Here is a 15294-nt window from a genome sequence, read left to right on the forward strand (position 1 = left end):
AATACTATTCTACTCCAAGTTAAACAAGTTGGGCCCTCACACACCCATTTTCAGATTTTACAGTTGGCCATCAGGAAACAGACCATCTGCACTCTTGTTAACTTTTATAATAATGAGTTTGGGAGGAACTCTAGGGTTGTGGTAGGTGTTTTAGCGGTGGAGATTGAGAAATTGTACAACGGGATAAAAGGGGGCAATGTGTATCTTATATGGGCGGGGGACTTTAACATTCACCCTTTTAAGCTCAATGGGACCAGGGTATGTGGAGCAGAAGATGCTCATGGTAATCCCCTCTCACATTTTTCACGTAATTGGTATGGAGAGACTCTGAACAGTTTATTTCAGTGGAATATGTCTATGCTAGGTGTGACGAATGAGAAAGGGCAAGGGACAACCTTCAGAAGGGGAATTCAGGAGTCCACTATTGATTTTGTTCTAGTGTCCGGACATCTGCTTCGGAAAGGGACCCTTAAGAGCATCTGGTTTTCACCCCATAGTGATCATGCCATGCTATTAACTTACTTAAATTTCTTACCAAAACCTAAAGAACACAACCAGGTTGTTGAGGACGTGAACCTTTCTAGGAAAAACGGGTACCAATTGAAATGGACAGCGGTAAAAAAAAGAAATTTGGCCCCTAAATCCTAGTGCAGGTAGGTGAAGAACAACATCATAGCACGCTTGGGAGAAAAGATATTGCCTGCAGACTTAGTCATTAGATTCATAGCCCTTTTAGCAAAAATAAAAATAGCAATCACGCCGGTGAAGTCATCAAATAGTACAGCTAAAAAGGGGTGGTTTGACTCAGCCTGTACCAATCTCAAATTAAACCTAGTAAATGCATTAAAAACTCTCCCCAGAGATTATCTCAAGATCCGCTCACTACGTAATGATTATAAATTAGGCAGGAGGGCGAGAGAGAATGATCTGAGAGTAGAGGCGTGGGAAGACGTTGAACATCAAAACAAAAAATCTCCCTCCGACCTACAGTTATATTACATTACCATTATTTCAATTTCAAGTGTGAGACATCCAAGAACTATTCAGAAATACAAACAGTTCACAAAAATATCCTTTTAATTAATTAATTTTATCAAAAATACTTTTATCATCTTATTCTCTTTTTTATATCGAAGGTTTTTCGTTTTTCACAATTGTAAGACACTGGTATACAAATTATTCAAAATCAAAATACACATATACAAAAAACAAAATCAAAGAGCATTATATACACAACTAACAACCCCGAGAAGAGAGACACACACCAAGTTCACACAACAACTTTCATATCACAGTCTCACTACCCTCAACACACATTCAATCAATCTAGGAAGATCTGCTACAGAGTGATGTAGTAGTTTTAGTTGACCATGTCCAGCAACTGCAAAAAGCAGGGTCGTGACCAGGCTATGGTCGACGCGTTTCGGTGGCTAAAACAGGGATGACATGCCACCTTCTTAAGGACCAGCCAGATATAAAGAGGGGCGTCCACTCACTCAGGGGAAAAAACGAAAAAAGTCCTCTGATAAATGGGAGGGTGTATTCAATATTCAATTAGCTCAATGCTCTAAAAGCTTTACTGGACCCATTTGTATGCTTCTGTGTCGTGTCATTTTTATGGGCCTGTTTTAGGAAGAGGAAAAAGGGGGGCTCAGATCCTAGTAGTATAATGTAATTTCAATTATGAATTGTTTATATATATATATATATATATATATATATATATATATATATATATATATATATATATATATATATATAATATGATTTTAAAGGTCTTATTTGGATCACAGCAAATCTGTTTAATACTCATTTTAACTAATGTATATAGCTATTCCGACTAATTTGAAAATTTTTATATGTATTTATGTGCTTTTATGGTATGTCTGCAAAAGATCGAATAAAGCTGTGTGACTGACTGATTCTTGTGACCATCGTGTACTGCTATTCCTAATACGTTATTGCACCCGCTTTCTGATTCCAGGACCGTAATGGTGTATTTGCACCTCCCGTCATGTAATATTGATTTATTCATTTATTTTGATGATTTAACGAAGATGTCTGTTTTATCTTAAGGAATAGTAAAACATTTTTTGAAAACAGCATGTCCGTGTATAAAATAAAATATAGATACGGATGAAATATAAGTACATGTAATGAGTTAACTGTCACACCATTCACATTTTATTTACACGTGTTCGTTCTTGTTTTCAACACCTACTGCAGTCTAGCGATGGCAATAGTCATTACTCTGTGCTTTACTGAATCTAAAAGGTGAAGTGGGGGAAATTCAGGGAAAGTTGTCCTCAGCTCAAACCCATTCTCAAAACGTGGTGCCTCGAGTATGGAATAAGCATTGACTCATTAAAGGTGCATAACTGTTTCTTTATCTATCAGCAAAAGACAGTAAAAGACAGTGATGGATTTAAAATTTACGTGCATGTACATTAAACTATCATCAGTTTAGATGAAAATAATTACGTTATTTGTTTACATATTAAGATGTTAAATGTGTTTCATTATTTTTTTTAGGTTTATTGTACCAGTCTCAATAGTTATATGCAATGATATAATGGCTTACCTTTTTGGATTCTTTTTTGGAAGGACACCATTAATAAAGGTAATGTATCAGTAACAAACTTATGTTGACAGCGTTTCATGTGCAATTAATCAATTATAGCTTTCAAAATATTAGTGATAAACTCAAATAGGGACATTTAGCCCAAAGAGAAAAGATCCACTCAATACACTTGGGACTTTAAAAAAAATGCGCACACTCCCTACCCATCCCAGATATGCTTTAAATGGCTGCTAAGGGGCCACAACAATTTTTAGCAAAAATACAGCTTCACTCAGCACACTTAAGTTAGAACATCTTCAAGAAGAAGAAAACGTACGATAGAGCCTTCTCAGGAGCAGCACCAAGGATCTGGAATTCACTTCCGCCGAGCATAAGAAAAATTCCAGACACTACATCCTTTAAGAGGGAAACTAAGAACTTCCTAATAAATAAGTTCCTTCCATAGGCTGGGCCCTGGTCAATAGGACACTTGAAAAAGGATTGAAAACAAAAAGCTACACAAATAATAGACACTTGGGATATTTTAGCCAGACTCAAATATATATCACATCTTGTATATATTTTCGGTATAACTATTAATGTAAAATCTCAGACTGTGTCATATATGTATATATTTTTACTGTATAACGTTTAATGTATAATGTATATCTATTGCTACTTTATGTACCTACCTCTTAATATTGAAAAAATCTACAAATTCTTGTCTATAACTACCTCATATAATGTAAAGCGCTCTGATACCTAAGGGTCTTGTTCGCGCTTTAGAAAACTCTTAAAATAAATAAAATAAAATAAAATAATGTGGTATAGCCTCCAAAAAACGTCTGAGCCATTAAAACTGACATACCCACCTACTGAGAATACAACTCCCTCCACAAAACTGGTACAGACTCTGAAATGGAAATTATTTGGAAGTCTCACCATGGTCCAAGATACCCCCAGATGCCATACCTGTGTCAGATTGTTTGTCATACGCAAATAAACAATACCATGTGGGTGATCTGTCACTTCAGATTATTTGCAAAAATTGTTTTGTGATGTTGACCTAAATAATTTTCCGTCTTCCTTTAGTGGTATAGCTTTTTTGAACTCCTACTTCATTGTGAAAGTCTAAACTATCTAGAATTGTTTTCTACGCACAGGTTGCTTAATCATTTAAGAGGAGATTGAGGAACCAGCTGAGTAAATGTTCTTGGGAGTGTGTTTATTTTGCCTACATGAAGACGTTTTGTAACCTTTTTAATTGTTTACGGAGTCAGAATTTGATGGTTGAGGAACACAAGTGGTAGATGTAAAAATGGCACTCCAACAGGGATAAGGAAAGTGAGTCAGCCTAGGCAAACTTATCCTTGTTACGTACTGTGCGAGATGAGAAATATTCTCAACAAGATGATTTTGGTGAACTAAGAATAGTTTTTGTTTATCTACAAAATGTGAAGGTATACCATTGAACGTCTTCATTTGAGTTAAAACTGTAAGCTTTTGTTACTGTGCATAAGATAGTGAAGAAGTATTGGGACTCTTTCATCGGATATGAGATTGCAGAGTATGTTCTAACGGGGTTGACGTGGCAAGGGAGGGCATAGCCTGTACATGTCCATATTCTGCAATATATTCAGTATATGCATGAATCAAGGAACAGGAAAAAAATACTTTTTCCTGATAAGCTAGTTTGCCTTAAGTGTGACTAGTGGGGAACTTGCATCTTCTAGTCTTAAGATCCTCCCCCTTTCCTAAGCCAGGTATGGGACCGCACGTTTGACAGACAGCAGAATATGGCTCACCTTCACATACAAATTTATTTCTCCATCAATATCAACATCTCGGGGTAATGAGCATATCTCCACTCTGCTGATTCCCACCATCATCCTAATGTTGACTTCCCCGTGAACTATAGATTCTAGCTTTCTTAGCACAGTACTTCCTCCAATTTTTCTACAGGTCTTCATTTCAGCAGGTTCTGTTGACAGAGATTCTTAGAATATTCTGAGTATGTAACATAAGGGTGCATTATGCAGAGTTCAAACTCCTGGATCCAAGCAGCCAGTAGTTACTGGTGGCCAGAGTCTGAGCTGTTCTTACCCGAAAAGATGTGCTCTTCATAGGTTCGTACATGAATTAAAAAAAAGTTCCTTTTCGCTAAAATGTACTTAGGATTTTTCTACATCTAATGCTGCCTAGCTTCGAGAATTTGCAGTGCTTTATAGTAAGACAGATAATTGAAAAGAGGAGGAACATATTGATGCTTGAACTCCTGCAAGAGAGCCTTGCTGGTCGGTTGTCTTAGAATCCTATTGGCGGGAAGTAACTTGAAGGAGGGGATTGGAGTGGACCCACTAGAGGGCTTTAGAGTAGGCTTCTGTCGTACAGGTTGTCAGATGGTTCTCTGCACAATGAGAGGTACACAGTTTGAAGCAGCAGCTGGAAAAGCTCAGAGGGTTGTTTAGATCTTTTTTAAAAAAGTAGTGGTGAGATGGAATTTGACAGCCTTGAAAGTAATACATTAGAAATTGAAGGGCAGTCTTGCTTAGTCTTAAAAAAACAGTGATGAGTTTTCTGAGTCTAAAATGCGTTTAATTTCTTTGAAGCTGTCCGTAAATTAGCAGAGGATTGGAAGTTGCTTATTCAATTGAGTTGGACACCTATGTAGGACTAGATATGGATGCCTGTTAGAAGAGAGCTTCATATAGTCCAGTTTGGCCCTGATTTTGGCTTGGATCATAAAAAATAAATCGTGTAGGATTCTTCTTTTGAAGCAGTTTGAAGACCTATGATGTATGTATGTGTTATTTCTGTAGAGCAAACCTAGCCAAAAGGCAGTGAAGTTCTGTACAAGGTCTAAGACGTGCATAAAGTCAACAAGAAAAAAGAGAAGTAGCTGATTTGTTAATGTAATCTTTAAAGAGATATATCTTCACATTTTTCCTTAACAGGAGCAATGTTGTCGAAGTCCTGATAGATATGGGGATGTTGTTCCATATCCGGAGTTTATATATTGAAAAGGCCTTTTATTTTTTGCACTGCTTAGTCTGCAGTCTGATGGTGTTCTAGAAGTGATTGTGCCAAGACCTATCACAGATAGTGAGCTTGTCCGAAAGATACGCAGAGGTGCTTTACTTAACGACTTTTGTAAATTATGCTGCTGGTTTTGAAGATGGGACAGGCCAGCAAGGGAACCTAATGGTGTCCTTTGAAGATGGGTGGTGGGATCCCATTTCCTCAGGCCCAAGAAGAGCTGTTCTGCTGCATGTAATATGGTGTGCCAGTGTAGAGTCTTGGAGGCAATGGAGCAGGGTGTTACAAGCATCCAATTGGGAGAGTACGAGGGTTTGAACAGCAGTTCTGAAGTCGTTGGAAGAAACTATTTCACTTTCCCTAAAAAATTGTTTTTTTAAAGATCTGGTACCAGGTAATTTTTGTTTTTTGGCAAAGTGTTCCTTTATGATCAGGCAGGTGTCCAGGATATATCTAACTGACTTGGCAATTGGTGAAAGTTGGGGATTGAAACAGTCAAGGTTCACTTTATTGAGCCAGGTTTATACTGTTTTGATGTTGTATTTGGCAAATAACAGGAATTCTTTTTTGGTTGAGTTGAGCTTCAAGTAGGTGCTGCACTTCCAGGTCTGGATGTTTGAGGTTTTGGATGTCTGGAGAAGAGGAAGCTTAAATAGTTATCTATCATCAGTGTATTGGTGTATTGATGCTGTTATGTGTGAATAGAACACTAAGTAGCTTCATTTATTTATGAATTCATCTGGCATTTAAAAACTGTTTATTACTATGTATTTAAATATCAAGAATAATTTAGATGAAATCTTACTATGAATTATCAATTGTGTGATGTTCTAATGGTGATTATTAACTATTTATTGATGTATTCTGACTAATGTGTATGAAATATTATTATGAATCTTTGAGAAAAGACTATGCTGCTTTTTTACCAATTACAGAAAAAGTAGCTCCATTTAGAAGTTGAAGGTGTCATGGGAGAGTCTGGAAACCTTGGGGATGCTGCATGTGAAGGGGAGTGTGGTATCCAAGAGTAATTCAATGAGGAGGTGGGATCCAAAATACTCAAGTTAATTCTCTAACTTTAGGTTTCCATCCTGAACCACCACCGCAGAGTACAACTGATTAATAGAATCCCACAAAGCCTCAAGTTTAAACATTCTAAGATGGAATTCAATCTAAATTGCAACATTATACAGAAAGCTAACCTACATACCATACATCTTTACCCACACCCCAACAACACGCGAAGACATATACTAAGAGGAAAACAAACACCCATGAAAAACATCAAGCAAAAATAGAAATAACAGCGGAAATGCAGTTGACTTTCCAAATACAGGCATCTTGAAAACAGCACTACAAAACAATTTATTAACCCAGAGATGTTCAAATTTGTTTTAAATACATCTTTGATGTATTCGTGACATAGAGCCAGATCACAAATGGCCACTTTCACTTCACCCATAACTTTACACATATAATTTACCTTCTTTTACATCTACTTCATGTTCTCTCCTTCCAAACATGCACGTGCAATTTTCTCATTATGTTCCCTGTCATTCTCATTTCCACCATTTAAATCTCTTTCCCACAAAGGGCATGCAATAGTACTTGGTGCTCTTATAAAAAAAGTTCAAAGGGCATTGTCCCTGTGGTAGAATTGGGTGTAAACTTATACCCTATCCCAAATTTCACTTTCCAGTCCTTGCCGTAAGTTCGCAACAATTGTATGCCCTCTTTCAATGTCCTATTGAATCTCTACCATTAGTGTGTGGATGATTAAACAGTTTATTTGTACAATCCCTGTATTCCTCAAGTATATCCACCATTGCCAGTTAGAATAATTTTAGGGTTGCTGTCCTTGTGAAATGGCTCTTCTAAAATTTGATTATCAAAGTTGTGGTGATCTCTCTCACAATAGCTACTTCCTGTCACGTAGAGTACATGCCCATAAAAACCAACAGGTTATTGGGAACTGAGCTGAATGATAAAGGTCCTAGAGTATTTAATGCCACTTCGTCCCAGGGACCAGAAGGAATGTCTCTGCATGCCATAGGTGATGTCCTCACACATACGCAAATGTCCAATGAGTGCTATATCAGAGGTGTGTTTTTAGCCCCTCAGATGGTACCAACTATGAACCACTTAGAACTAAATCTTTCTGCATTGATGAGTCATTTTGGACTTTGCTGAAAACCTCAGCGTCACTACTGCCTGTCAAACACCCACCTTGTTGAAGCCTGTGAAGGACACTTGCAAGAATGTTTGTCCAATTTCTCCAGCCTCTCTGATTTCACAAATAGCCCTTTTTAACATGACACACTTTGATTTCATCTTCCAGCCGCCATTCATTATTTTTCCTCCCTCTCACATTCCTCACTCCATTTGTACTCTACTTCTTTTTTCAACAACCCACATAAGAAGCATGTTCTATTAGGAAAATACGGTATGAACTGAGAATGAAATTCTGCCTGACTCAGAAATTTCTGATTCTTTTTTTTATGGGCCTCAGCATCCCAGGTATGGTTTTGATTAAATCCTCCTTCAGCAGAAATAAAGTGATCTAAGTAATCTATTTTGTAATTAGCAGACTTGCATTGTTTTGCCTTCAGCATGAGTTCATTCTCACTCAGCATTCTTAGCACACATTTTTCTCACTCTTTGCGTGCCCACACAATAGGAGTCAGCCACTCGCTCACTTCAACTTGCTCTATAATACCTTGTGAACACAAATGATCAAGTTCAATTTTGAGAAGCAAGTCTAGTTATATGGAATATCTCCTACTTTACAAGAGAAGGGAACAGCACCTTCTTTGAGTTTGGTCCAATGCATGCAATTTTTTGCACAGCCATCATCTTGCAAAAAGACTTGGGTAAGTCACCAATGAGTTCACTATGTACTGAGCCTATACATTTAACTGAACTTGTGAAGTGGCATTGGGATTTAAGGAAATACCCAAGTGTTTTATTTTTTTACGTAGCCAACATACAACACTGTCACTGTTGACTAGAACATAAACTTTCCCTTCAGACTTGTTTCCTCTGACGTCCCATGAAATTACCAATCAGTTCCATCGACTTGCCACCATACTTAAAGGTATGTACTGAACATCCAGTCAGACTTACTTTCCCTTTAATCAATCTCTCATAACCACATCAAATATTCGTGTTAGACGCACCCCAGAATCTATCATCATTTAAACATCAATACCATTGTCTGAGAGTAGGTCAGAAAGGTGCTCATTGCTATTTTTATCAACCCCCATTTACAGCTTCAGTAATTTGTAGTGTTAATTGGCCACTATCAGATGCAACCTTATACATTTTCTCATTCATTTTCACAGCATTTTCCAAACTGCCCCTTGTTTCCACATATTTCACAAACACCTTTAATATAAGACATTTTATATGACTTGCTCATTGACCACAATTTTCTCAACGAAAAAAAGCCCCATTAAGTTTTTGGGGTATTTTTACTTTTAAAATTTGTATTAAATTGTGTGCTACAGTTTGAACTAATTCAACTGAATTCATGTCTTTGCGCAATTGTTCCACACACACTAATGAATGTTCAATCTTTTTTAGCAATAATCAAGCATCACTTAACGTGGGATCCCCCGTCAACCATTACTCCTTTCTAACCATGTCATTTTTTTTAACTTAAGCATGAATTGATCCCTAATGTTGGAAACAGTGCTTAGTTCATACAAAATGTAATTAATTAAATACAGGGCCCTCCTCAGTAGGCCCCTGTAGTTTCTTCCACCCTTGTCAGCACCACCAATAACAGAACCAACACAACTACTAACCATCAGACCCTACACATGTGATAATTCAGACTATTTCAGGCACCCTAAGCTATAAGAATGGCTTGGCCAGCAGGTATTAGTGATTTTAATGTATATTGAATTAGTAAATGATGCTGTGTAGATCTCTAGTTCAGATGAACAGCGCCACCATGTGGCAGACTGTCATAAGTGCCGGTATCGAGCATCAGAAACCACCAGCTCAAATTAAGCTCTGGTTTGACAGTAGATTCTCCAAAATTATGTTTAGCTGCTAATCTTCATAATGCAGTAACATAATCCTACACAGATGAATTGTCTCTGATTACGCATCACAAAGTGATATCTTTATAGGGCAATGGAAATCTTTGGGAAGATAATGTTTGTCAAGTTTTTTTAAATATGTTTCATACTCATTAAAGCTTGTAGAGACGTTTCCCCCCTCAGCATATAATTCTGGTAGATTTTCAAAATCTTCCTTCCCCTCTGGACCAAGAAAATGTAGAAATAAAGATGCTTTTTTTTTTTAATTTTTTTTTTATATCCTCATCTGCCCGACACACGTCCCTTAGATGCGGAGAAAACCACCCAACCAGCTCACTGCCATTGGGAGCAATGCCCTGGAAATTGAACCGCTACACAACTAGGCAGAAGTTTTTATGGGTTGGTTGAACGTCCATACATCTTGTGACGATGTCTCAAGGCAACTTCGTGCCAGTGAAGTCAGTATATAAATGTCGAAATCTGGGCAGACCATAATACTGAACTATTGAGTAGGTGGGCTTAATCATCGGATATTTGGGGGGGAAAAAAAAAACCAAAAGAACTTCACTTCCACTCTGTCAAAAGTTTCCAAAATGTGAGGTTCTGGGCTCTACATGATCTTTTCATGTCTACCTTTGAGGTTTCATATAATGAGGTTAGCCATGCTGAGTGAGTGGGAGGGGTGGTATCCACCCAATGCATGCATATCTGCCGTCTTGCCAACAGGATGGCATAAAGCAAAAATGACCGTGCTGCCCCAATGATGTTCTGGTCGAAACCAAGAATGACAAATGGTAGGGATAAGGAAATGTTGGTTTTAATAATTGAATCCAAAGTTACTTTGATCTCCATCCAATAGGTAGCTATATGGGGGCAGACCCAAAACATGTGTATGTCAGAAGCTGCTAGCAGTTGGCATTTATTGCAGCATTTCCCCTCTTGATATTTGGATAGACGTAAAGGGGTGAGATATGCCCGGTGTCAAGTAAACAGGTGGTTTCGTCTAAGCCAAGCAGGTTTTACCAATTTATACAGAAGGATAAAGGATTCTATCCAACTGTCCTCGTCCAATGCCGCAATTTCTCTGCCCCATAGCTCTATTGGGAGATGAAAGTTCCCGTCTATCTCTTCCAGTATGGACCAATACCAAAGAGCCACCTCCTTACCTCCTATCTGTTTTTCGACTAGCTGTTGTTCTAAAGGACTAATTTTCCCGGTATTAGGGTCTTTCCTGATTAATTCTCTGGCCCAGCTGCTAATTTGTGTGTATTTAAATCTTGACAGTGTCGGCCCTACTTTCTCCCTAAGATCTTCCCACGGTATCAAGATGCTTCCACATAGCAGTTTACCCCATCTAGAAAGCCCATCTGTGATTAGGGGGGTTGCCAGAGAATCCTGTAGGCACAGTGGAAGCCCGGGGGAGTCCCAAATTTGAGCATAATTAGAGTAGTACGCCAACCCCACTCTGCGTCTAATTTGTACCCATGACTTCAGTTGTGTTAGTAGGGTCTTCAGCCTCACCTTTTTGAAAAACTTTCGATCTCCAAACTTAAATATAAACCCATCTAATGGGAGGTTTGCCCCTACCAGCATAGCTTTAAATAGCTTCCCGTTTGAAGTAAGATCTGGTGACTTCAAAAGCATTCTTGAATGGGAAAGCTGAAACGCCCAGGAATAGTACTGCAAATCTGGGAGGGCCAATCCCCCTTTTTCCCCTCCTCCTCCTAGTTTTTTCCAAGCCAACCTCGTGGCTTTGTAGCCCCAGATGAAAGAATGTATTTCTTGTTGGCACTTAAGAAGTTGCTTGGAGTCAAATGCAATGGGAATTGTGTTGAAAATAAAAGTCAGTTTCGGAAGAATAGACATCTTTACTATGTTAACCTTCCCAAAAATTTAAAGTCTAAGACCTACCCAGGATCTCAAAAGGGCCCTACACTCTTTGGCGACCAGGTCTAGGTTTGCTTTTGCTAAGGCTTCAATGTCTTGTGTTATTTTAACTCCGAGGTAACGTATTGAGCGAGTTGAGGGCGTCACCCCAACAACCGGATTGGCAATATTCCATGTCATTAGCTCAGTCTTATTGGCATTGATGTCATAGCCTGATATACTTCCGAATTCCTTAGCTTTTTCTACCACTATGGGAAAAGCATTTGCTGGATCACTGGTATAGATTACAATGTCATCGGCGTATAGCCCTACTTTCCTTTCCCAACCGTCACATTTAAATGAAGAAATTCTTGAATCGTCCCTAAAAGATTGTGCAAGTTGCTCAATGTATATGTTAAAAAGTAAAGGGGACAGGGGACATCCCTGTCTTGTCCCCCTAGTGATCAAAAAGGGCTGGGTACATACGCCATTAACCATAATCCTTGCACTAGGATTTGCATATAAGAGACCAATTGATCTCCGAAAATTTGGACCAAATGCGAATTTCTTCATGGTTTCAGCTAAGTATGCCCAATTTACTCGGTCGAACGCTTTGGTAGCGTCGAGGGTCATAATGGCCAAAGGAAGAGAGAACGTAGAGGCTATATCCACTGCCCCAATTAAGTCGTAGGTAAGGTCCGAGAGTTGTCTACCTTTTATGAAGCCCTTTTGGTCAGTGTAGATTATTGAGCCAACCTCACTTCCCTTTAGAAGCGAGATTGGCCTATATGAGCCACACTTAGCTGGGTCTTTCCCGGGTTTCGGAATCAGGACAATAATCGCCTCGCCCCATGATTTAGGAGGAGTCACACCGTTTATTAAGATATCATTAAAAAGTCTTGTCAGCACCAAAACTATTTCGGGTGCTACGACCCGTAATAGTTCGCCAGGTAGACCATCCGGGCCAGTTGCCTTACCCCTCTTCACCTTTTTGATGCTTTCCCTCACTTCTTCAGTAGGTCAGAAAGGTGCTCATTGCTATTTTTATCAACCCCCATTTACAGCTTCAGTAATTTGTAGTGTTAATTGGCCACTATCAGATGTAACCTTATACATTTTCTCATTCATTTTCACAGCATTTTCCAAACTGCCCCTTGTTTCCACATATTTCACAAACACCTTTAATATAAGACATTTTATATGACTTGCTCATTGACCACAATTTTCTCAACGAAAAAAAGCCCCATTAAGTTTTTGGGGTATTTTTACTTTTAAAATTTGTATTAAATTGTGTGCTACAGTTTGAACTAATTCAACTGAATTCATGTCTTTGCGCAATTGTTCCACACACACTAATGAATGTTCAATCTTTTTTAGCAATAATCAAGCATCACTTAACGTGGGATCCCCCCCTCAACCATTACTCCTTTCTAACCATGTCATTTTTTTTTTAACTTAAGCATGAATTGATCCCTAATGTTGGAAACAGTGCTTAGTTCATACAAAATGTAATTAATTAAATACAGGGCCCTCCTCAGTAGGCCCCTGTAGTTTCTTCCACCCTTGCCAGCACCACCAATAACAGAACCAACACAACTACTAACCATCAGACCCTACACATGTGATAATTCAGACTATTTCAGGCACCCTAAGCTATAAGAATGGCTTGGCCAGCAGGTATTAGTCATTTTTAATGTATATTGAATTAGTAAATGATGCTGTGTAGATCTCTAGTTCAGATGAACAGCGCCACCATGTGGCAGACTGTCATAAGTGCCGGTATCGAGCATCAGAAACCACCAGCTCAAATTAAGCTCTGGTTTGACAGTAGATTCTCCAAAATTATGTTTAGCTGCTAATCTGCATAATGCAGTAACATAATCCTACACAGATGAATTGTCTCTGATTACGCATCACAAAGCGATATCTTTGTAGGACAATGGAAATCTTTGGGAAGCTAATGTTTGTCAAGTTTTTTTAAATATGTTTCATACTCATTAAAGCTTGTAGAGACGTTTCCCCCCTCAGCATATAATTCTGGTAGATTTTCAAAATCTTCCTTCCCCTCTGGACCAAGAAAATGTAGAAATAAAGATGCTTTTTCTTGCTGTGAAGTTGGAACCTCATTCCTTCAAATAATTTGTAACCACTTTCTTCCATTTTGACCATTTTAATATTGGTTCACTAGGTGAAGGTCTGAAAATGGTAGTTGGGATTTATTTTGTTTGGTAAATAACATAAAATTCCCAGGGAAAAATATGAATACCAACACAAAAGTAGTACTTAATCACAGTACACTCAATGTATAGAGAAATATAAAAATTTAAATTATTCTCTGGTACACGATATTGAACTTGAACTACCAGTAGTAATGAGCCTGGTATCCATTGTACTTAGTACGCATAGGTTTGTATCCCATTCTTATCACCAACTGTTGTATCCTGGTGTAATTCATTGACTAGGTCAGGTCCAGAATAATTGCTCCAGTTTATTCTCTAACGTAATGCTCCTTCTTACAGGCAGCACAGTGGAGTACAACGGATCAATAGAATTGCACTAAACCTTGAGTATAAACATTTCAAGATTGAATAAAAGTTAAATCCCAACATTACACAAAAAACTAACCTGTACACAACACAGATATTTAGAAACCCGGAGGTGCCCATGTTTAAAAAACTGGTGTTGGTTGGATAGAATAAGTTTGTGTTTTGCCATTGAAGATTCAGAGATTTGTGGAGTGATCACGATGTATTTCCTTGGATTTGACAGTTGAAAGAAGTGGAGGGGAAATAATTAAGATAGTTTAGTAGGGTCCAATCTGTGTGGCAGACAGAAAAAAAGAAATTTGTTACAATGGTACCAATACTCCATAAGGGCATCTCAGGTGTGTAAAGGTCCCTGATCCTTAATAACCCCGTCCTGCTGGGAAAGAAGAGGTGCCGCTGGAAAAAAGATATTGGTGAGTTAGGGGATTCAGAGTGGCAGAAGGTGAAAATGGCAGTCAGTTTACTCGCTATCTAGTCCAGCCTCAGACTAATCCAGGTTAGTTACTTTCACAGGACTTACAACAACCCTGAAAGGCCGTGGAGGATGAACAAAGCACCCAACCCATATTGTCACTGTGTAAGCTAGACATCGGGACATTCTATCATACAATATCATACTGCCCTGTGAGTAAGGGTTTTTGGTGACTGCTGCATACCACGCTGAGCGCAGTCTTAAGAACGCCCATCCACTTAGACTCAAAGAGTGCACTGCTGGGGGTGATGGAGGAGGAAAGGGGATTCAGATCAGCTGTGTTCGTAATAGGATTTTTGCCTTCCAAGCCAGACATTGCACATAATTGGAGGAATAGAGACCCCCACCCCCTCTCTTGAGGAGTGGACTTGCGGCATGGCCTATAGTGCCGTAGCAGACGAGCTGGCTTATAAATAGAGAGGCTGCCTAACCAGTACAAGAGTATTTTGGTTCCATAATGGTGTGATGCTCCGTCTCCTTATTCTTTAAGTTGCATAAGTCTTTTCAATATTTCTTCGACTGTCTGATGGCATTTGATATTGACATTGTCACATTGATCCAAGTTAGCCACCTATCAGAGTGTTATGTATGGTTTATTATTGCTAAAAATCAAATAAATAGGGAAAAGAAATTCTGTCTAAGGAGGTTTGTGCACTGTGACATAAGGTTTGGATTCCATGAGGTATTTCTTTAGGTGAATGATAACTTTTTAAGTGGAAGCTTTGAGGTAAAGTTTTGTATCATCTGCATGCTAATTAATGGAGAACC

At 38.6% G+C, this 15294-nt stretch overlaps 1 protein-coding gene across 1 annotated transcript in view; it reads left to right on the top strand.

Annotated features, from left to right (window-relative positions):
- Window positions 1–15294, top strand: part of CDS1 (CDP-diacylglycerol synthase 1) — a 955907-nt gene that overhangs the window by 754170 nt on the left and 186443 nt on the right. Inside the window, exon 8 of the mRNA XM_086961872.1 lies at window positions 2533–2620. Within this exon, the coding sequence (XP_086817998.1) occupies window positions 2533–2620 (88 nt within the window). The remainder of the gene's footprint in view (window positions 1–2532; window positions 2621–15294) is intronic.

Source organism: Lissotriton vulgaris, chromosome 3_1 (genome assembly GCF_964263255.1).
Source record: "Lissotriton vulgaris chromosome 3_1, aLisVul1.2, whole genome shotgun sequence".
Lineage (NCBI taxonomy): Eukaryota > Metazoa > Chordata > Amphibia > Caudata > Salamandridae > Lissotriton > Lissotriton vulgaris.